At 38.0% G+C, this 22798-nt stretch overlaps 1 protein-coding gene across 1 annotated transcript in view; it reads left to right on the top strand.

Moving 5' to 3' along the window:
- The window catches only part of CTNNA1 (catenin alpha 1), a 195404-nt gene that overhangs the window by 32957 nt on the left and 139649 nt on the right, over window positions 1–22798 (top strand). Inside the window, exons 2-3 of the mRNA XM_064276791.1 lie at window positions 1520–1626; window positions 2949–3144. Coding sequence (XP_064132861.1) covers window positions 1522–1626; window positions 2949–3144 — 301 coding nt within the window. The 5' untranslated portion in view covers window positions 1520–1521. The remainder of the gene's footprint in view (window positions 1–1519; window positions 1627–2948; window positions 3145–22798) is intronic.

Below are 22798 nucleotides of genomic sequence, written 5' to 3' on the forward strand. Positions count from 1 at the left end.
CCTGTGGAGCAGCTCTACTCTGTCCTATGGGGTAGCTATGAGTTAGAGTTGACTCGATGGCACACAATTACATGGACTTCAGGATTTTTATTTTATGTATTATATTATAGGAGCCCTGGTGGTGCAGTGGTTAAGTGTTTGACTGCTAACCAAAAGGTTGGCAGTTCAGATCCACCAGCTGCTCCTTGAAAATCCTATGGGGCAGTTCTCCTCTGTCCTGTAGGGTTGCTATGAGTAGGAATTGACTCAGTGGCTGTGGAATTTGGGTCTGTTATAGGCAGTTACAGTCATTATTCTGTTTGATACTCAAATTGTGTTAAGCTTGGCCAATGGGAGCCCTTGGTTCCTGTATCTTTTTGGTATGATTTCATTGATCTTAATACTCTTTCTTGCTTTCTGCACTATAAAATGCCTTAGGCCTGGAATAAGCCTTTTTTCCAAGAAAGCCTGGTTCCTTCTAGTGGGAAGTGGTATTTAATAGAAATGAAGATGTGAACCCTCCCAAACAAAGTTTTTTAAGGATAGGACACTTTAATTGTGTAACCGTTTCAAAATTTATTTATTCAGTCATCTGTTAGAAGTTTAGGTAGTTTCTAGTTTTTAATAATTATGTACAGTGCTGTTGTGAATATCATTTATCTTTTTTTACACGCACCTTAGTTATTCCTTTAGATTAATAATCTAGAACTAGAATTGCGGGGTTACAGACCGTGGACCTTTTTAATGTTTTAAATTTCTATCAACAGTTTGTCTTCTAGAAAGTTTGTATTAGTGTTTACCTCAGCTACGTACCTCTGTTTTTTCTTTTTTAAAATAATCATGAAGGTATTACTTTTAGAAGCAAATACTAACTGTGGTTGGTATTTTCATTGGAGTTTTTTTTTTTTTTTTTTTTTCCTGTTTTAAACTCTCTGTCCAGTGGAAGTTTCCCTTGACACTGATACAGTGATATTTGACTAAGTGAGACTTGAAATTTCTTCTGGCTATGAGTGATAATAGCTGTAGGTGCAGAGGGCAAATGACTTAAGCTTTATGCTTTACTAGAATAAGACAAGATGTTCTCTAAGAATCCATCAAAAAGTGCTGAGGTGTACCTTTTAGATCATACTGTACTAGAAATGTTGTGAAGTAAGAAAAATCAGAACCTTCTGTACTAAATTAGTTTCTGAAGAAATTTCTTTTAAAGTAGCCTTTATTCACTTTAGCTTTTCATCCTACTTCTAAAGTTGGTGTGAAAAAACTGAAAGTAGATATGTCTTGGTACCAGAGAAGCCCAGAGGGAAAAGCTGTGTTTGGGAATGCCCTCTTATAGTACCCCTGGTATTTGTGAACTAGAAATCTTAAGTATAATAGGTTCTAAGGGTTACTGGATTCACATGTGTAGGCTCCTAAGACTTTTTTTCCATCTTGTGGTTAATGTAGCTTTGGTGATATGAAAGCCCTGAAGTAGGAGATTAGTTATGTATTTCATGTTCGTGTTTGATGGTTGCCAAACTTTGACTTTTTGTTCCTCTTTCAGAAATGACTGCTGTCCATGCAGGCAACATAAACTTCAAATGGGACCCCAAAAGTCTAGAGATCAGGACTCTGGCAGTTGAAAGACTGTTGGAACCTCTTGTTACACAGGTAAGAATCTGTAAAAACAAATACGTGTTGTAATGTGGTTCCATAGCAGTGGGCATGGGTAACAAACATGAAAGCAAAGTCATTTTGTTCAAAGCCTTAATTTGAGTAGTTAGTACTTAGATCATGTTTTAGTGTGCTTTGGCTCCTCTAGTAAATATTGATGCATGGATTCATTTAATCTTTTAGGTGCAGATGCTGCTGCCATTTTCTTCAGTCTTATTGGCAATAATAGGGGTTAGTGGTATATAGTGCAGCTTCCCAAATGTTGGCACTTTAGAGATACCTTAGTCTTTCCTTGGAAAGGAAACCCAAGGAAGATGGATTATGGAGCCTTGACTGCTAAGTCTCCTCATGGTTTGTTAACGTGCTTTTCGTTATGCAGAGTCGGTTAGCAGGCAGTTAATCAGAGTGTGTATGTCTGTTACAAATACAAATATTACAGTGTGATGACATTTTGTTAATTGTTAGCAACTAGCTATATACCTTATAGTGTTTTGAAACAACTTACTAGTGTGTGTGTGTCTTTAAAAAAAAAAATGCAACTCCATTTCAACTCTTAAATAAGAACAGTATTTATTTATATGTATATACATACACATGTATATGTGGGAATGTGTGGTTAAGACTCAGGGGACTATTTACTTTCTTAGAGCTCATCTACTAGAGTCCTCAGTAGGTCTTTGGCAGATTTACACTCTAACACTTTTTTAATCATCAACCTAGAGATCATCTGGTGGGTCACCACTAGACTAGTAATGATGGTTAAGTGTTCTGGGACTTAAAGCACCATCACAGTTGGCTTCTTTGGGCAGTCATTACTTTCTTAAGGGCCTTTACTAATTAACTGTTGAGATTTGTGTGAATAAACTCTGAAAAGACTTCAGAAGCAAGTTATTTTAAAACATTTTTCAAAGATTGAAAACAGTGGTAAAGTGTGTGACCTCCAGGTAAAGCAAGTTCATTGTTAACCCCTTTCTGGAACTTCTTAGTGATACATAGAGGAGAAGATACATGTAATCATTCTTTAATTCGTAAAACCAAAATAAAAACCTAATGATCATTCCTAAGGAATTAAAATACTTATTATATTTCTTATCTTAGGCACCAAGTTAGCTAAATTATTTTGGAAACTAAATATAGTCTCAATACTATATATCTTAGACACAGAGTTGTATGTTTGTAATGGTTAGTGGAAACTCATAAATATGATTTTTATTTCCTTGTGAATAATTTATTCTTGCAATCTTTAAGGATGTTAGCCTTTCTTTTATTTTAATTTTAATTGACGGCAGTTTATTATTTTTTTTTAATGAAATGTTTAGGTTACAACCCTGGTAAACACGAATAGTAAGGGCCCCTCTAATAAGAAGAGAGGTCGTTCTAAGAAAGCCCATGTTTTGGCTGCATCTGTTGAACAAGCAACTGAGAATTTCCTGGAGAAGGGTGATAAAATTGCAAAGGAGAGTCAGTTTCTCAAGGAGGAGCTTGTGGCTGCTGTAGAAGATGTTCGTAAACAAGGTAGGTCAATACTGCTTTTTATATAGAGAGAGGCAGGACTTTCTAGTAGATCAATCCTTACAGGAGGCTTTTGTGGTCAGTATTCTCATTCTTACCTTGCCAGTTGCTTAATGACTTGTAATACGCAGTTATTGGAGACTTAGTAAGTTTTACTAGCTTATATTTTAATTGGAAGTGATGCTTACAAAGGAACATCTTTCTGAAGAATCTAAATCCACTTCTCTTGAATGTTTCAGGTAATAGTTAAGACTTAGAAATATTGCAGCACAATTTGATAGCAAATAAATGGGGCAGAAGTTTCCCTTTCATCCTACTTGATACCTCTTTTTAAGGTTCATACTGAAGGTAATGGGGAGGAGTCCTGGTGGGGCAGTGGTTAAAGTGCTTGGCTGCTAACCAAAAGGTCGGTGATTTGAACCTACCAGCTGCTCTGTGGGGGAAAGATGTGGCAGACTGCTTCCGTAAAGATTTACTGCCTTGGAAACCCTATGGGGCAATTCTCTAAGTCCTATAAGGCTCACTATGAGTAGGAATCTATTCGACAACAGTGGTTTGGTTTGAAGATATGGAAGTGATAAAACGGAAAAATGGCTACACATTCTGAAAATGCCCTAGCAATTATTCCATTCTGTCAAACTGGTATGGTAAATCATCTGTGCACATTTTTACTAGTTTGTATTTGAAATCAGTAAATCTGGGCTTAATGGAATCATGTTTTGGGAAACTCAGAACTGATAGTAAAGTGGTAACCCACAGCTTACTAGTAGTTAACTGTAAGAAAAATTGTATTGCAGGTATGAAAACTAGTTGCCATTTAGTCAGTTCCGATTCATGGGGACCCCCTGTGTGTCAGAGTAGAACTGTGTTCTGTAGTGTTTTCAGTGGCTTATTTTCCTGAAGTAGATCTCCAGGCCTTCCAGTGTGCCCCAGGGCATACTTGAACCTTTAATCTTTCAGTGAGCATCTGCATTTTAACTATTTGCACCACCCAGGGACTCCACAAATATGAAAAGAAGACTTTGAATCTGGGAGATAAACTTCTTGAAACTTAATTTGGTGTTAGGCTTCTGGTCTGGTCGGGCAGAAGGACTAGAACAAGGATGTAGGTTATTGTAGGGCCATTGGATATTCGCTGAGCCCCTACTCTGTAGCGCTTTACTGGCTTCTGGGAAGTTCCCTAGATCTCTGGTGGCCTACAGCAAAGTGCATAATCCAGTGGATCCTTACGTCATATTCATCCCTGTAATAGTAAGGGCAGTGTGTTAAATGGAGCCAATATCTTCACTTGTTCTGGATTTGTGAACTAAAAATCTTGAATGGTAAATATTTTCTTAATTTTTAGGCTGCAAATGATGAGATTACTAGCTAGGTGATTTTGAATAAATTTAAAGCTGTTTAATTGTCCATTTCAGGACAGTTTTTTAAAGTCCTGTTAAGGAAATCAGGGTGGCAACTTTGTTGTTCTCAGTGGGACAGCTCTGCTTCCAAAGCCTTTGTCTCCTGTAATGAAACTCACAATAATATTAACCGATGAGTGGCCAAGTGTTCACTGAGTCTAGTGACTAAGACATTTTCAAAATACATTTGCTTGTTGCAGGTAACTTTTTATTTATGCATATCTCTTGCTTTAGAATTTTTTCTGATGCAGTGTTTGCAGCAGTCATGGTACAATATGTATCCTCACCCTCTAGAAAAAAATCTCAGGATTTTTGAATGCATACCTAAATTTCTGTTTTCCTGTTATTTTTGTTTATATCTGAGAAATCCTTTTTATGTGTCCCTGAATCATAAATACTTGTGTATCCCAAGTCCAGCTTTGCAGTTACTTATGATCATGATCTATTTACCATAATTTGCCTTCTGTCTAGAAAAAAAAAAAAATCCCAAACCAGAGTATGACAAAATATAACTGCCTCATCATCATTATCACATCAGATACGAAAAGCCGAAATGCCTTGCTTTTTTTCTCTTGGCTTGTTTTTCTTTAGAGAATCTTAACAAATGGTGATGAAACTTGTGTGATAAATAGAACAAAATATGTACTGTGAAAATGATTAGGCAAAAATTATTTTAATCAACCAAGCCTTATTGGTTATGTTGTTGAAGCTGCTTAGTCATCATTTGAGACCCAGTAGTGGTGTTAAGGAAACCCTGGTGGTGTAGTGGTTAAGTGCTGTGGCTGCTACCAAGAGGTCGACAGTTCAAATCTGCCAGGCGCTCCTTGGAAACTCCACGGGGCAGTTCTACTCTGTCCTGTAGTGTCGCTATGAGTCGGAATTGACTCAACAGCAGTGGGTTTGGTTTTAGTGGTGTTAAAATACTTCCATGGATTCTGGCACTCCTCCCTCAAAAAGTAAAGCCTAACTTCACTGCTAGGTTGGACTTAGTGACTTGCTTCTAATGAATAGAATGTGATGGAAGTGATAATACATTACTTTGGAGGTGAAGTGATAAAAAGGGAATAGTGTCCACCTGGCTGTTTCTCTTGGCTTACTTGTTCTGGGGGAAGCCACCTGCCCTCCCATGAGGACATTCAGGAAGTGCCCCTGATCTGCCACCTTGGAGGCAGATCCTCCAGCTCTAACCAAATGTTCAGATGACCACAGTCCCATTCAGCACTGAATTCCTGACTCAGAAAATCCTGGGAGATAATAAATGTTTGTTTTCAGCTACCAAGTTTTGGGTTAACTTGTTATGCAGTGAAAAATAATTAGTACAAACAGCTTTCCCAGATTTTGCCTCAGTAATCTTGAGCGCTTATATAAAACTCTGACCTTATTACTCTGAATTTTACTGACATATAAAACATAAAACTGAGATACAGGGTACTATGACCTACCCAGAGCTCCAGAAGTTGGGTTAGAATTATTTGTATTTTAAGTCTGTTGCTTAACCACTGGACCACCTACTTGCTAAAGGATGTGTAAGAAGATTTCTTTATTCTGAATTAGTTTTGACGACTTTTGTCTAGGACAGGTTGGCACCTTTTTTCTGTAAGGGGCCAGATAGTAAATATTTTAGACTTTACTGGCCATTAGGTCTTCGTTGAAGTTGAAGCTATAGCAGTATGTAAATGAGTGAATCATGGCTGTGTACTGATAAAACTTATTTACAAAAACAACAGGTGGGCAGGATTTGACCCACAGGCTAAAGTTTGCTGATCCCTTGATTTTTAAAATGTAAGAGCTCACTGTTTTCGAAGAAATATTTAGGTATGTATTTATAATGGTTTTGAGCCAAAAATAAGCCCTTCCATATCTTTGGGTTTGTACATACCCTGTGCTGCCCCTGTGCTTTCTGTGCAGTCATAACTTATAACTAGAAAGTTGAATATATATAGTTTTTGTAGCATAACTTCACTTTTGTATTAATCCTTGATTACATAGGTAATAAACATGAACTTTATAAGTATACTAAAACTTGCTATAATGCTATAAGTGGGGTAAAAACATTCATGCACATAAAACATTTTATGTCATGGTTAAAGAAATGGCCAGGTGAGCCTCCTGTGGTGGATGGCAGCCAAAACCCAATTGCACAGCATCTAGATCCCTGTGCTGGAGGGGTTTCATTGTTCGGCTCAACCTAAGTGTTAAATATATGGGCTGAGGCATATATGTACTTTATAGATGTGCTCTTTTCTTCTTGGGAGCCTTTCCCAGCGTCCATCTCCCCCATCCTGATCAAGTCGTTCTCAACTTATAAAACTTGGTCATATGTCTTCGCCTCTCCAGTCTCCGGGAGGGCAGGTTCTGTTCCATTCTGGTGACAGTTCTCTGTGGCACCCGACATGGTGCCTGGTGCAAGATAGGCACTTAAATGTTTGAGTAAGATAATTAACTCCGCTCTTCAGGGAGTATGTGAGAAAAGGCTCTTTGCTCAACATTGAAAATGAATTTTTCTCCCTAGTGCCAAGTATAAATGTAGGGGTAAGGGTAGAGAATCTTATATTTCTTTTTTATTGATATAATTCACATACCATAAAATCCATCACTTTAAAGTGTGCATTTCGGTGGTTTTTAGTACAGTTACAGTTGTGCAGCTATCACCACTAATTCAGAGCATTTTCATTACTCCAAAAAAGAAACCACCTACTCATTAAGCCACTTGCTATACACACACACACACACACACACACACACACACACACACACAAATATAAACAGTACATAGAAAAGAGTAGTAGCTGCCTTTGGTATATAACGTATTAATTCTTGACTAGGGATCTGGCTAGAAAAAGAGGGTCCTTAGCTGGGCAGAGGGCACCTGAAGGACAGAGTTGGAAAGACCTAAATGAAACTTGTTTGAAAAAGGAGAGACATTAAAAAAAGAGAACCAGTGATGGTAGATTGGAAGTGGAGTGGTAAGGAATAGCTTCTACTAGAGCAGGGTTTTAAAATCTATTAGTCATTTCTCATGGAATCCAGAATTTCTGGAGCCATTGAAGCTGGATAAACCCCTGAAACTGTTGCCCTGAGATAATCTTTAAACCTTAAACTGAAAATATCCCTTGAAGTCTTCTTTAGACAAAACAATTTACAAATTAGTTAAGAATGTCTGCCTTAAGCATTGTGCCTCCTTTAAAAGCTATCTATATGGGACCCAGTTGAGAACAGCAACTTGAAAGTTTGGATAGGAAACTTAGAGGGTTTATGTTAATGGGGGAAGAACAATTCAGAAAAGGAGGGGGAAAATGGTTGTACAACTTGAAGAGTGTAGTTAGTGTCACTGAATTGTACATATAGAAATTGTTGAATTGGTGTATATTTTGTTGTATATATTCTAAGCAGCAACAAGAACAAGATAAAGACAGACAAAAAAATCCCTTAGTCACAATTCACATTTGGATCTCAGAGGCTAAGATCAGAGACTTGCCGTTTCATCAGTAGCTCATGGGTATTTCTGGGTGGATGAAGGAAGAAAAGATCCAGGGAAGCTGAAGCATACCTTTATGTAATCCCACACTGCTTCTGGGGATGCTTTGCTTGGTAAAGCTGCTGAAGAGGTAGATGATTGGTACACTGGGCAACAGTAGATTTCATGGGAAGAAGTTTGTGTTGGAGAAACCAGAGTGGGAAAAGGCTGAGTGACTGTAGTCCCTGATGATCATCTTCCCTCTCTGCCTGGTGACGTGCAGTTGGTCTTCCAGCATACAGGAGGCTACTTTTCCTATTGTCCCAGAGTTTATAATTAGGACACGTGGACGTAAAAAGTAATAGGATGTCATGGGCAGAGGAATGGATGGTAACACTGGGATAAAAAACACTTCCTGAAAGTGTTAGAGCTTTCACTGGGTCTTAACAGGTGGAAGGAGGAGGAGGGGGAAGGGCATCTAGTAAGAAAAATAGCAGATTATGCAAGGCGTTCTTGGGGAACCTTGAGGGCCCTGACTGGAGGAGGGAGGAGTGTTCTTGAGCACTGCTGGGAGGAGAGGTTAGAAGGAGAGAGGTTGGAGCCAGATTTTAGAAGGCTGAAGTGCCAGGTGAAGAAGGCAGAAGACTATTAGAGAAATGACATAGAACCAGAGAATTCTATGGTTGGGCCAAGCCTCACAGCTTAGATGGTTTAGGTTCTCACAGAACTCACTCTCTCAGGAAGCAGCTCTTTCCAGTATTGGTTTGTGTTTATTTTTATACTTTTATTCTTCTTAAATTAAACTGAAATATGTCTCCTTAACTTTCTTCCTGTTATAAGAAGTTCTGCCATCTGGGCCATACAGAATATGAGGAAAAGTGGTATTTTGGGGAGATTAGCCTCTAAGATGTGTGCAGGAAAGGCCAAAAGGGTTGGAAGAGAGCCTGGAGGCAGGACCGATAGCCAGGAGACCATCATAGTAGTTGGGGGATAAGGAAGGGACTGCCATGGCAGACATTGGGAAGGGAGAATTGGCCAGTCTCATGCAAGTTAACTGCCAGCTTGGCCTGTGCAAATGGTTGATCTTCTCAATAGATAAAACTAAGGGATCTGTTAAGTGAAAATTTGTAGTGATTTATTTTCTTGTGTCTTGAGTCATATAGGGTGTGTGTTGAGGCAGTGTGTTACTAAGAATGCCAGATACATTACCCAAATTAGAGTATGTACTCGTTAGTTTAGAGTCATTAGAATTCTCCTGTGCCAGATTTTGGTCAAATTAAAAAAAAAAAAAAATGCATCACAATATTTGCTTCATTGTTTATTTACAGTAATAAAAAGTCAGCTAACAGGTTTTTTTTTTTTAATTATTATTTTTACTTTTAATTTTGAAATAATTATAGATTCACAGGAAGCTGCAAAGGTAGTACAGAGGTCTTGTATGACCTTCATCGAGTTTCCTCCAATGGTTCCCCCAATGGCTACATCTTACGTTACGATAATAAAATATCAAAATCAGGAAAATGATATTGTACAATGTGTGCAAGGAGTCCTGGTGGTCAGTGGTTAAGCCCTCAGCTGCTAACAGAAAGATTGGTGGTTCCAACCCAGCGGAAGAAAGATGTAGCAGTCTGTTTCTGTGAAGATTACAGCCTTGGAAACCTTACAGGCAGTTCTACTGTGTCCTGTAAGGTCACACTGTGAGTTGGAATTGACCAAATGGCACACGACAACAATGCATATAATTCTGTGTTATTTTACCACACATACAGATTTGTGTGTGAAGCATCTGTGGGTGGCACAAACGGTTAAGAGCTCAGCTGCTAACGGAAAGGCTGGCTGTTTGACTCCGCAGAGGTGCCTTGGAAGAAAGGCTTGGTGATCTACTTCAGAAAAATAAGCCATTGAAAACCCTTTGGAGCACAGTTCCACACTGACACATATAGGGTCGCCATGAGTTGGGATCGACCTGACGGCACCTTTTTTTTAAAACTGGTTTATAGATTTGTGTAACCGCCACAGCAGTCAATACACAGAACTATTCCATCACCACAAAGATCTCTCTCATGCTATCCTTCTATGGTTAAATTTATCCCCCTTTTTTCCCCACCACTCCTAACTCTTAGAAACCACTAATCTGGTTTCTATCCCTATAATTTTGTCATTTGAGAGTGATGTTGTGTAAATAGACTCATACAGTGTGTGACCTTTTGCGATTGGCTTTTTTTTTTCTTTTTAAAAGGGCATGATATCCTTGAGATTCATCCAAATTGTATCAATAGCTTGTACCTTTTTATTGCTGAGTAATATTCTGTGGTGTGGATCTAGCTTGTCTTTTCATCCTCTTAACAGGGTCTTTTGTAGAGCAAAAGTTTTTAATTTTGATGAAGTCCAATTTATCTTTTTTTTTTTTCTCCCTTTTTCTTTTTGGATCATGCTTTCAATGTCAATCTGAGAACTTTTCATCAGGCTGTAGCTAATGAAGATTTTCTCCTTTTAAAAGTTTTATAATTTTACATTTAAATATTTGATCCATTTTTAGTTATTTTTTTGTATGAGGTGTAAGGTTTAGGCTGAATTCTTTTTTTTTTTTAATGCCTTGTATTTTCTGAATTAAAAAATTTATTTGCTTGTGAATATTCAATTGCTTTAGTATCATTTGTTGAAAAGACTATATTTCCTCCAATGAATTCCTTTGCACCTTTGTCAAAAATCAGTTGGCCCTATTTGTTTTTTTAATGGAATTTGGAATTTTTTTTTTAATTGTATGTTAGTTGAAGGTTTTTAGAACAAAATGGCCTCTCATTAAACAGTACACATACTGTTTTATGACACTGGTTGCCAACCCCATGGCATATCAGCATTCTCCCTTCTGAACCTTGGGTTCCTATTACTAGCTCTCCTGTCCCCTCCTGCCTTTTAGTCCTTGCCCCTCGGCTGGTGTGCCCCTTTAGTCTCGTTTTGTTTTATGGGCATGTCTAATCTTTGACTGAAGGGTGAACCTCAAGAGTGACTTTATTACTAAGCTAAAAAGGTTTCTGGGGGCCATACTCCCAGAGTTTTCTCCAGTCTTTGTGAGGCCAGTAAGTCTGTTCTTTTTTTGTGAGTTCGAATTTTTTTCTACATTTTTCTCCACCTCTGCCCCAGACCCTCTATTGTGATCCTTGTCAGAGCAGTCAGTGATAGAGGCCGTGGTAGTTGTGGTCCGTTAGTCCTTTGGACTAATCTTTCCCTTGTGTCTTCGATTTTCTTTATTATCCCTTGCTCCTGAAGGGGTGAGACCAGTGGAGTATCTTAGATGGCTGCTCAGAAGCTTTTAAAACCCCAGACGCTACTCGGTAAAGTAGAATGTAGAACATTTTCTTTATAAACTGTTTTATGCCAATTGAGCCAGATGTTCCCCAAGACCATGGTTCCCACATCCCTCAGCCCAGCAGTTTCGTCCCTCGGGGAGTTTGGATGTGTCTGTGGAGCTTCTATGACCTTGCCTTGTACAAGCTGTGGTGGCTTCCCCAGTATTGTGTACTGTCTCACCCTTCACCAAAGTTACCACGTACTATTGTCTGTTTAGTGTTTTTCTGTCTCCACCTCTCTCCTCCCTTGTAACCATCAAAGATTGTTTCTTTTTGTGTGTAAACTTTTTCACGAGTTTTTATAGTAGTGGCCTCATACAATATTTGTCCTTTTGTGATTGACTTACTTCACTCGGCGTAATGCCCTCCAGATTCATCCATGTTGTGAGATGCTTCTCAGATTCATCATTGTTCTTTATCTATAACATAGCAAGTACTCCATTGTGTGTGTACCATGGTTTGTTTATCCATTCATTTGTTGATGGGCACCTGCGTTGTTTCCATCTTTTTGCTATTGTGAACAATGCTGCAATGAACATGAGCGTGCATATGTCTATTCTTGTGACGACTCTTGTTTCCCTAGGATGTGTTCCTAGGAGTGGGATTGCTGAATCATATATTTCTATTTTCAGCTTTCTAAGGAAGCACCATATCATTTTCCAAAATGGCCGTATCATTTTGCATCCCCACGAGCAGTGCATAAGAGCTCCAGTCTCCCCGCAGCCTCTCCAACATTTGTTATTTTCTGTTTTTTTGATTTGTGCCAGTAATGCTGGGGTGAGATGATATCTCATTGTGGTTTTGATTTGCATTTCTCCAATGGCCAGTGATCCCAAGCATTTCCTCATGTGCCTGTTGACCGCTTGAATGTCTTCTTTGATGAAGTGTATGTTCATTTTCTTTGCCCATTTTTAAATTGGATTATTTGTATTTTTGTTGTGGAGGTGTTGGATTTTCCTGGAGATTTTAGACATTAGAACTGTGTCGGATTCATAGCAGCCAATTTTTTTTCCCCAGTCTCTAGATTCTCTTTTTACTCTTTTGGTGAAGTCTTTTGATGAGCATAAGTGTTTAATTTTTAGAAGATCCCAGTTATCTAGCTTATCTTCTGAAGTTTGTGTACCGTTAGTTACGATTTGTATCCTGTTAATGTCGTATATTAGGGCCTCTAGCAGTGATTCTATTTTTTCTTTTATGATCTTTATAGTTTTTGGCTTTATATTTAGGTTTTTGATGCATTTTAAATTAGTTTTTGTGTATGGTGCGAGATATGGGTCCTGTTTCATTTTTTTGCAGATGGACATGGAGTTTTGCCAGCACCATTTGTTAAATGACTGTTTCCTATTTGATGGACTTTGAGTCCTTGTTGAAGATCAGGTGACTGTAGGTGGATGGATTTACATCTGGGTTCTCAATTCTGTTCCACTGGTCAAAGTATCTGTCATTGTACCAGCACCAGGCTGTTTTGAATACAGTGGCTATATAGTAGGTTCTCAGGTCAAGTAGTGCTAGCCCTCCTACTTTATTCTTCTTCAGTTGTGCTTTACTTATCCAGGGCTTTTTCCTTTTCCATATGAAGTTAATGATTAGTTTTTGTATTTCTTTAAAGAGCGTTGTAGGTATTTGGATCAGGATCGCATTGTATTTGTAAATTGTTTTGGGTAAAACTGCCATTTTGACAATGTTGAGTTTACCTATCCATGAGCATGGTATGTTTTTCCATTTTTGTAGATCTCTTTTAGTTTCTTGCAGTAGTGTTTTAAAGTTTTCTTTGTAGAGGTCTTTTACATCCCTGGTTAGATTTATTCCTAAGTATTTTATTTTTTAGGGGATATTACAAATGGTATTGTTTCCATGATTTCCTTTTCATCGTTCTCTTTATTGGTGTATTGGAATCAAAAATCAGTTGGCCCTACTTCTCTGGGGCTATTTTTGGGTTCTCTGTTTTGTTCCATTGGTCTATGTGGCTATCCCTCTAATACCCATAGTGTTGATTGTGATAGCTGTATAAGTCTTCAAATTGAGTAGTGTGATTTCTTCCGCTTCATTCTTTTTCAGCTATTCTAGTTCTTTTGCCTTTCCATATACATTTTAGAATAATCTTGCCTGTTTCTATAAAATTTTGGTAGGAATTACATTAAACTTGTATGTCAGTTTGGGAAGAGTAGACGTCTTTATTATGTTGAGTCTTAATCCATGAATGTCTTTCCATCTATTTAGATCTGTTTTGATTTTTTTTAAATCAGTGTTTTATAGCCTTTAGCATACAAACCCTGAACATGTTTTGTTAGATTTACATGTAAGTATTTCACTGTTTTAGAGCAATCATAAATCATATTTTATATTTATTTGATTTTGTATTCCTTTTCGACTCCTGGCCACATGCATGTGCATTTTACCTAGTTTTAAGTCTAGCTTTCAATATCTTTATTTATCTTCTTTAAAAAAAAAAAAATAAATAAAAAAAATTTTTTTTTATACCAATCACAGGCATTTAAAATTTTTTATTGTAAAATATATATATATCAAAAATTTGCCATTAAAACCTTTAATTACTGGCATCCTTAATGATTTAGTATAACCTTGGAATTTACAATCTTTAAATAAAAGCTGCATATTGCATTATTTCCCAATTATTGGACTCATAGATTATTTACATGTTTTTGATATAAATAACGCTGCAGTGAGTGAACACCACTGTGCATGCAGTGTTTTCCTTTTTGTTTATATCCTTGATTAGCTAGCCTGGGTCACATGTTCATCTCAGGATACGTTCATCTCAGGAATGAGAGTGGAGCTCTCCACAGGGGTGGGGTATAATAATGTGATTTTGCATGGAAAAAAAAATTTCTCTCTTGACCAGTATTGGGCTTCCACCGCCTGCCCCCGCCCAAGAAAAAAAAAAAAAAACCTGTTGCCATCAAGTTGCTTCTGACTCATAGTGACCATATAGGACAGAGTAGAACTGTTCCAAGGGTTATCAAGGAATGGTTGGTGAATTTGAACTGCCGACCTTTGGTTAGCAGCCATAGTGTGACATAAGTCTTAACCAGTGCGCCACCAGGGCCTTCAGTACTGGGATAGTACTGTTAACAATTTTACTATCTTTATAGATGTAAAATGCTATTTTCTTTTTAAAATTTTACATTATTTGATGGTACTTTATGTTAAGCATTTTACCATTTTGGTTTATTAATGTATCTGAAACATGATGGTGCTTGTGAGAGCCCTTAGGGCTGTGACAAGTATCTATAAACATTAGTGCCTCTTTGCCTGTTGATTTGTTGAAGCATTATTGGTTTTCTTACTGGTTGGGATTCTACTAGGTTTGCAGCAATTTAGCCGTGATTCATTAGACCAAAGGTGCTGATTTTCTAGATTTCCGATCACTAATCTGTTAGCATAGCAGAGGTAGAACGAATTTGGAGTAGAAAATCAAGAAATGATTGTGTGTCTTTATCTTCTGTTTTAATAGTGGGACAAGATTTATGGTAGTCCTGGAAAAGGTGGTTGAGTTCTGTTGAACCCAGCAAGGATTGTAGCTAAAGCCAGTGATTCTTACTGCTTAATAGACCATTTGGTTTCATCTTTGTTCCACAACTACCATGCCACTAACCAAAGCCAATCACGTCTCTTGTATGTGGTGTTATTCACCTGGTGGACAAAGTGAAAACATCTGCATAACTCACTGCAACCTCTAATCCAATACTGGAAAAACATTTGATAGTGATACCTGTATACCCCTTCTCCCCAAATGATTAGAAGGCGAAATAAAGTAAGTTCTATTACTGAATATCCTTGTCTAGTAAATAGAAGGCAGGCACCTTAATGTTTGACTTGTAGCTTTCCCCCTTTCACAATCAAGTACTTACGTTTAGCAATATTTATCTTAACATTTTTTTGGGGGCTTGTTATTTTCAAATTTTGGCTTTCAGATAATTATTCCATTTCAGGTGAACTTTGATAATAGTGAAAGTGCATTATCCTTTAGGAGAAGTAGGACTTCAACTTATTGAGAATAATTAGTGTTACTCAATACTAAATCTTAATTGTTACAGAAAATATCTTTGAAAGTGTCTTGTTGTCAATTTTGGAGCATTAAAACAATATTGCTCTATTAAAACGATAGAGTTAAAACTATTGAGTTTGCTAGCACCTGGGTGATTCTAGTACTTAAGAGTTGATTCGTAGTCTTGTTGCACAGAAATCTTCTCAGCTTTCTTAAATAGTAAAAGCACAGAACTATTCAGTCAGATAAAACTTAAAAAAATTGTTTTTATTTTTTTAATTGTGCTTTAGATGAAGGTATACAGAGCAAATTAGTGTTTCGTTAAACAGTACACATATTGTTTTGTGAAATTGGTTGCCAACCCCGTGACATACAAGATACCCGCTTCTTGACCGTGAGTTCCCCATCCCTATTTGTCCAGCTTTCGTGTCTCCTCCTGCCTTCTCGTCCTTGCCCATGGCCTGGTGTGCCCTTTTAATCTGGTATTCGTGGTTGAGCTACCTGTATTACTGTTTGTTTTATGGGCCTATCTACTCTTTGGCTGAAGGGTGAACCCCAGGAGTGACTTTAGTACTGAGTTAAAAGGGTGTCCAGGGGCCATACTCTAGAGTTTTCTCCAGTCTCTGTCAGACCAGTAAGTCTGGTCTTTCTTTGTGAGTTAGAATTTTCTTCTACATTTATTTCCAGCTCTTTCTGGGACCCTCTATTGTGATCCCTGCCAGAGCAGTTGGTCGTGGTAGCCAGGCACCATCTAGTTGTGCTGGACTCAGTCTGGTGGAGGCTGTGGTAGTTGTGGTCCATTAGTCCTTTGAACTAATCTTTCCCTTTGTCTTTGGTTTTCTTCATTCTCCCTTGCTCCAGACGGGATGGGACCAGTGAAATATCTTAGATTCAGTCAGATAAAACTTGACGATCTCTTAGGACATTTTCATAAATGAAGGATAGGTGATAAGAGTTTTTAATCCATTAAGTGACAGTCTTTTATTTATCGTAGTAATTGTGTAGTGAGTTTGAGAAAATAGATGCTATCTTGGTGTACAGCCTGAATGATTTGTGTATAACCAAAAAACCAAACCCAGTGCCGTCGAGTCGATTCCAACTCATAGCGACCCTATAGGACAGAGTAGAACTGCTCCATAGAGTTTTCTAGGAGTGCCTGGCAGATTCGAACTGCTGACCCTTTGGTTAGCAGCTGTAGTGCTTAACCACTACACTACCAGGGTTTGATTTGTGTATAGGGAGAAGAAAAATACATATGTGTGAGTGTGTGTGTATCTATTTTCATTGTGAATCTTGGCAAGGCAATTTTAAGGAAAATAACAATGTATTTCATCCCTAACAAAAGAATATTGAGCACAAGCTATCAGGCTCTTGAGGCATAATTTTCTCCCCGGCAACTGACTAGAGGATCAAGTCAGATTGAAGGAGGTGAAAATTGGTCTCCTGTCCAATGCAGATGTTGACAGCTTCAGAGTGATGTACCCACATCTAATATACACTCAGCCTGAAAGATAGATGTTAAAAGGCAGATGTGATCAGGACAAAGCAACTGTCAGGGACTGTTTTGAGTAGGGTTTGAGAGGTAGACAGGAAGGAGGCAGAGTGGAGTCTGAGTTTGCAGAGTTGGTGGTGTGAAGACTTAAAACATGTCTTTGAAGAGCTTTGTGTGTGTGTGTGAGAGAGAGATTGCATTTTAATTTCTCTGATCTGGTTGGTGTGATTTTAATCAGGTTGGGATCCTGAGCTTGATCTTACATATGGGCTCTTTAATTTTTCAAGGAGAAAATGACAAATAAGTATTCCTACTCTGGAATGTTTAGTATGGATTTCAAAAAGTGCTCTGGAAGAGCAGTAGCAGGCAAGCATTTAACATTGTGAAAAAGATTAAAGTTAAGGTAATTAGGTTTTCATATTAGTGTAACCACTTTCTTCACTAAGCCTAACAAGAAATCAGCTGATTTCTCGCATACTCTTACTTTGAGTTTTGGCTTCTCATTTATCACCCTGCCTTTTTCTCTTGCCATTTTGGTAAAATTTTCATCCTGTTTTCTCCTCATATTTTTGCGGATGTCTCTTTTCGTGTGATCCTCCTTATGACTGGATCTGCTGTTAGAAGTGCTCCTGCTCCAATTCCTACCCTTCACATGTTCCAGAGGACTATGATTAACTTAAAAATTGTTCATTATTGACCCCCATTCCTCCAGTCTCACCATTTAACGCGTTTTCTCTTGCTCTTCATTTAACTTGAGCAGGAAAAGCAAAGTATAAATTCCAAAAAATCATTAACTGGTTGTCAAGAGAGTGTTTTATGTCTTAAAGTTGTCTGTCTGACTTAAACTGTAAGTCTCTAGGGTAGAGGCGGTATTTTCTTTGACTCAGGATGTGTCAAGGATGCTGTCCGCTTCTGGATCACTACCCTGGTGTGAGCATATGCTGCTTCTCAAAGCCTTGGGTTTTCGTCTAGGCAGTTAGGAAGTAAGGAAAGGAGAAGAAGGTTTTTATATTCTGATGATTCCTGTCATTTTACAATTGCCCACCCACACCCCCAAGTTTGTCTTAAATTCACAAAAATAAATAACAGTAGCCAGGATAATAACTTTAAGTTACAGTGGGTAGTATTAATTACTGCATTAATATATTTGGAACCCTCATGGCGTAGTGGTTAAAAGCTAGGCTACTAAACAAAAGGTTGGCAGTTCAAACCCGCCAGCTGCTACTTGAAAACCCTATGGGGCAGTTCTGCTCTGTCTTATAGGGTCACTATGAGTCAGAATCGACCTTGACGGCAGTGGGTTTAATACATTTTATATAGTGTAGGTGAGGAAATTATTGTAGGTATTAACATTTTGGCTCTGATGTGACTTCAACCATGATGTTGCAGTAACGTGGTTTCTACAGGCTGATTTCTTAAGAAAGTAATTCCAAGTTGAAATGCATGTTATGCATTTATTTGAATGTGTAATCAGGAAGTAAGTGCCTCTCTTTAGAGTGTTTCTGCGTAGCAGCAGGGCACACTTGAATTAGTAAGGAAAATGAGAACATGAATATGTGTGGTACTCTATTTTAACTTTTTTTAAAAATCCATTCTCAAATGAAAAAAAAAAAAAAAAATCCCCTCCCCCGCCCCCCGCCCCAGAGTCCCTTCACCCCCAGGGAGTGGGGAAAGAGTGGCTAAATTGAGAGACCTGTTTTCTGGGCTGTATCTGATCCAGATGGGCTTGCAGTATTTAAATAACTTGATATTAAATGTTTGTTTCTTGGGTTGACTTTCAAAAGAAAAACAGTTTTGTAGATTAAAAACAACATTCCAAAAAGTTATTTTAAAGCATCTGTCAGGGGTGCTTATGAATTGTCAGTTTATCTGTAATTATGGAGGTATCTTCCAGGGGGTCTCTGTTTTTTTGCCAACTCCTCTGGCATCATTGAATGGAGGAGCAAAGGTACAGAGAATCAGAGTGTTTTTTTCAGGTTCATTCTCATTTGGAATGAACCACAGGGCATGTGGGTTATTCCAGATATGCCATCATTTCAGTCCCATCCCATAAGGGCTTTTTTTTTTTTCCCTCCTGTGGATCTATTTATTTATTTTGAGGTGTATTAGTTTTCTGTGGCCATGTAATAAATTATCACAAACTTAGTATCTTAAAATAGTACATATTTCTTTTCTCACAATTTCTGTGGTTTGGGAATCCATGCGTGGTTCAACTGGGTTCTTTGCTCCGGGTCTCACAAGCAGTAATCAAAGTGTCAGCTGGGCTGTGTTCTCATCTGGAGGCTCAACTAGGGAAGAGTCAGCTTCCAAGCTCATCTGGGTTGTTGGCAGAATTCATTTCCTGGTGGCTGTGTGAGTGAGGGTCTCAGCTTCTTGTTGGCTGAAGGCTGCCCTCATGCTCATGCCCTAGAGGCTGCCCACAGTTCCCTGTCACATGGCCCTCTCCATAGGCAGTTCACAACATGGCAGTTTGCGTCTTCAAGGCCAGCAGAAGAGTCTTTCTCCAGTCTGCTTAGGTAGAGTCTCTTCTTTTAGAAACAAGAATTTTATTTCTTATTTTTATTATTATATTTTTTATTGTACTTAAGATGAGCGTTTACAAAACAAACTAGTTTGTCATTAAACAGTTAATATACTTATTGTTTTATGACATTGGTTAACAACCCCATGGCATGTCAACACTTTCCCTTCTCTACTTTAGTTTCCCTGTTACCAACTTGCCTTCTAGTCCTTGCCTCTGGGCTGGTGTGCCCCTTTAGTCTCATTTTGTCTTAAATGCCTGTCTAATCCTTGGCTGAAACGTGAACCTCAGGAGTAGCTTCGTTATTGAGCTGAAAGGGTGCCTGAGGTCCATACTCTCAGGGTTTCTCTAGCCTCTGTGATGCCAGTAAGTCTAGTCTTTTTTGTGAGTTAGAACTTTGTTCTACATTTTTCTCCAGCTCTGTCTAGGACCCTCTATTGTGATCCCTGTCAGAGCAGTCAGTGGTGGTAGCCAGGCACCATCTAGTTATACTGGACTCAGTCTGGTGGAGGCCATGGTAGATGTGGTCCATTAGTCCTTTGGACTACTCTTCCCCTTGTATCTTTAGTTTTCTTCATTCTCCCTTGCTACTGTAAGGGCTGTTTTGTGAAGTCTGTTAATTTTTGCCACTGTGTTGTCACTTTATCTTAATTAACAAGTATGGAAAATGTCTTATTACCAGATAATTGGCAAATGAGTTAATCTTGTGGTTTTTCTTTTTTTTCCCCTAGGGGAGTAAATGGGGTGTGGTAGGAAATGGCTGTTAACTCTTGGTTATCTTGAAATTAACAAATAATTTTTTAAAACCTTGGTTGTATTAGTTCATTATTTTTTAAAATGAGAGTTGGTACAATGGGTATAAAGAGATAAGAACAATTGTATCACTTTTTTCTCAGTTATATTGCACTTGTTAAGATACTTTAATCAGATATTTTAAAAATAATTTGATATAAAGTTGGTTTATCAATGGAGCTAAAGCACTAAAAAGTAACTTTTAAAAATTAAGAATCCCATGGTAGGGAAGTTTTAGATATCCAGATCTAGGGCTGGACTTCTTTACTTTTCACCTTGTAACAAGATGCTGAGCTATTGAGTACAGGGATGTTTGCCTGTGATGTTGGTTGCTTGCCTTTTTTTTTTTTTTTTTTTGCCTTGCTTCAACCACTGCCTGACTGGAACTAAGAATTTATTTTTAAACAAAAAGTTAATTTTCTGCAGTGAACATGTTTTTGATAAGAAGACCAAAAATAAAAGTTACCTGTAATTTTGTTACCCAGAGATAAAATCAGTGGTTAACAATTTGGTCTAAACCTTTGTAGTTTGTTTGCCATTAATATACTCACATGGGTGGAAATATGTGTGCTCTGTTGTGTCATTTACTTTTTTACTTAGTGGATCCTGAACATCTTCCAGTATCATTAAGTATTTTTCTATAGCATAATTCTTAAATTTTTATTGTGCTTTAAGTGAAAGTTTACAAATCAAGTCGGACTCTCATACAAAAATTTATAAACACCTTGCTATATACTCCTAATTGCTCTCACCCAATGAGACAGCACACTCCTTCCCTCACTCTCTCTTTTTGAGTCCATTTGGCCAGCTTCTGACCCCCTCTACCCACTCACCTCCCCTTCAGACAGGAGATGCCAACGTAGTCTTATGAGTCTACTTGATCCAAGAAGCTCATTCTTCACTAGTATCATTTTCTGTTCCATAGTCTAGTGCAATCCCTGTCTGAAGAGTTGGCTTTGGGAATGGTTCCTGTCTTCGGCTGGCAGAAGGTCTAGGGTCCTTCTAGTCTCAGTCAGACCGTTACGTCTGGCCTTTTTATGAGAATTTGGGGTCTGCATCATGCTGCTCTCCTGCTCCATCAAGGGTTCTCTGTTGTGTTCCCTGTCAGGGCAGTCATCGGTTGTAGCCGGGCACTATCTAGTTTTTCTGGGCTCAGGCTGATGTAGTCTGTGGTTTATGTGGCCCTTTCTGTCTCTTGGGCTCATAATTACCTTGTGTCTTTTGTGTTCTTCATTCTCATTTGCTCCAGGTGGGTTGAGACCAGTTGATGCAGCTTAGATGGCCTCTTGCTAGCGGATAAGACCTCAGATGTTACTCACCAAAGTGGGATGCAGAATGTTTTCTTAATAGATTTTATTAATAGCATAATTTTTAATGGCTGAACAATATTCCCTGTAGAATAATATGATTTAAGAAGGTTATTTTGAACCAGAAAATAAAGGCTTCCCTTTCATATTATGACCAGAGTTTTAGTTACCTTTCAAATTTTTAAAGGAGTGTGGTAATGAGTTTTTTAAAGTCTGAAGGCTGCCATTTTGTTAACAAGTATAGTATGAGATAGCTGCCTGAGAAGAAAAAAGATTTTAGATATTTAATATCATTTCAGCTAAGAAGACCAGAGTGACTTAAGCAAGGTCACCCAGGAAATCATTGGGAGAAGGGGATGAGAATTCCATGTATGGCCATGAATTGATCCTGAAATAAATAGATATAGTGAACATCTTTTAGATGGTAAATGGCTTTTAACTCTTCACGTGGAATCTTCTGTCATTTTGACACAGGACCGTGTTTGTTGGTTTGCAAAATCATATTCAGGTGGGTTCCGTAAAATATCTTCTCTCTGTTAAATTTGTCAGTTGACAACAGACAGCATTCTGTCACAAAATGTTCTGTTTAAGAAATGCCTACTTTGAGTCTAAGTTGAACCACTTTGCGGCAACTAAACAAAAAGTTACTGCAGTGAGATTGGGGCTGCAGAGAGCCCCCTTATTTCATCATTTAGCTTACCATATTTTGGAGAAGCATCTCAAGACAACAGATTTTACAAAGCTTTTAAAAAGAGATTTAATAATGCATGTTAGTTTTCCTTTTTGCATATTTCTACTTTTTCTTTTACTAGCCGTGGGATTTTTATGCCTCACAAAAGAGAAATTTTGTATACAGACAGTTTTTTTTTGGTGAGTGTTTTAGATGATACCTTTCTAGGAAATTCTGAGTTTTATATATTACCCACACATAGGCATTAAAAGTATTTTTAATTTTTGTGATCATTTAAAAACTTTTTTCCTATGAAAGTATGTTCGTTATAGAAAGTTAAAAAGAACGAAAGAAAGAAAAAAAAGGCCAACAGTAGAAAATAATCACCCATCAGGCTATATCACCTTGTGATAAACTGTTAATATTTTGTTGTATGTCAGTGTAATTCCCCCCATTACTCCCGTGTGACATAAACACATTATTACTGTGCGGTGGAGATTGTTGTGTATCTGCTATTTAAGGTGGAAATAAAAATTTCATTAATGAAGACCTGGGGGTGGGTGAACTATGTAATTTATAGAAGATAGGCCATGTTCTTCTACTAGGCTAGCAAAGTTTATGTCTCTCCCTGGACCTAAAAGATAGAGAAAGCTGTAGTC

Source organism: Loxodonta africana, chromosome 2 (assembly GCF_030014295.1).
Source record: "Loxodonta africana isolate mLoxAfr1 chromosome 2, mLoxAfr1.hap2, whole genome shotgun sequence".
NCBI classification, from domain to species: Eukaryota; Metazoa; Chordata; class Mammalia; order Proboscidea; family Elephantidae; genus Loxodonta; species Loxodonta africana.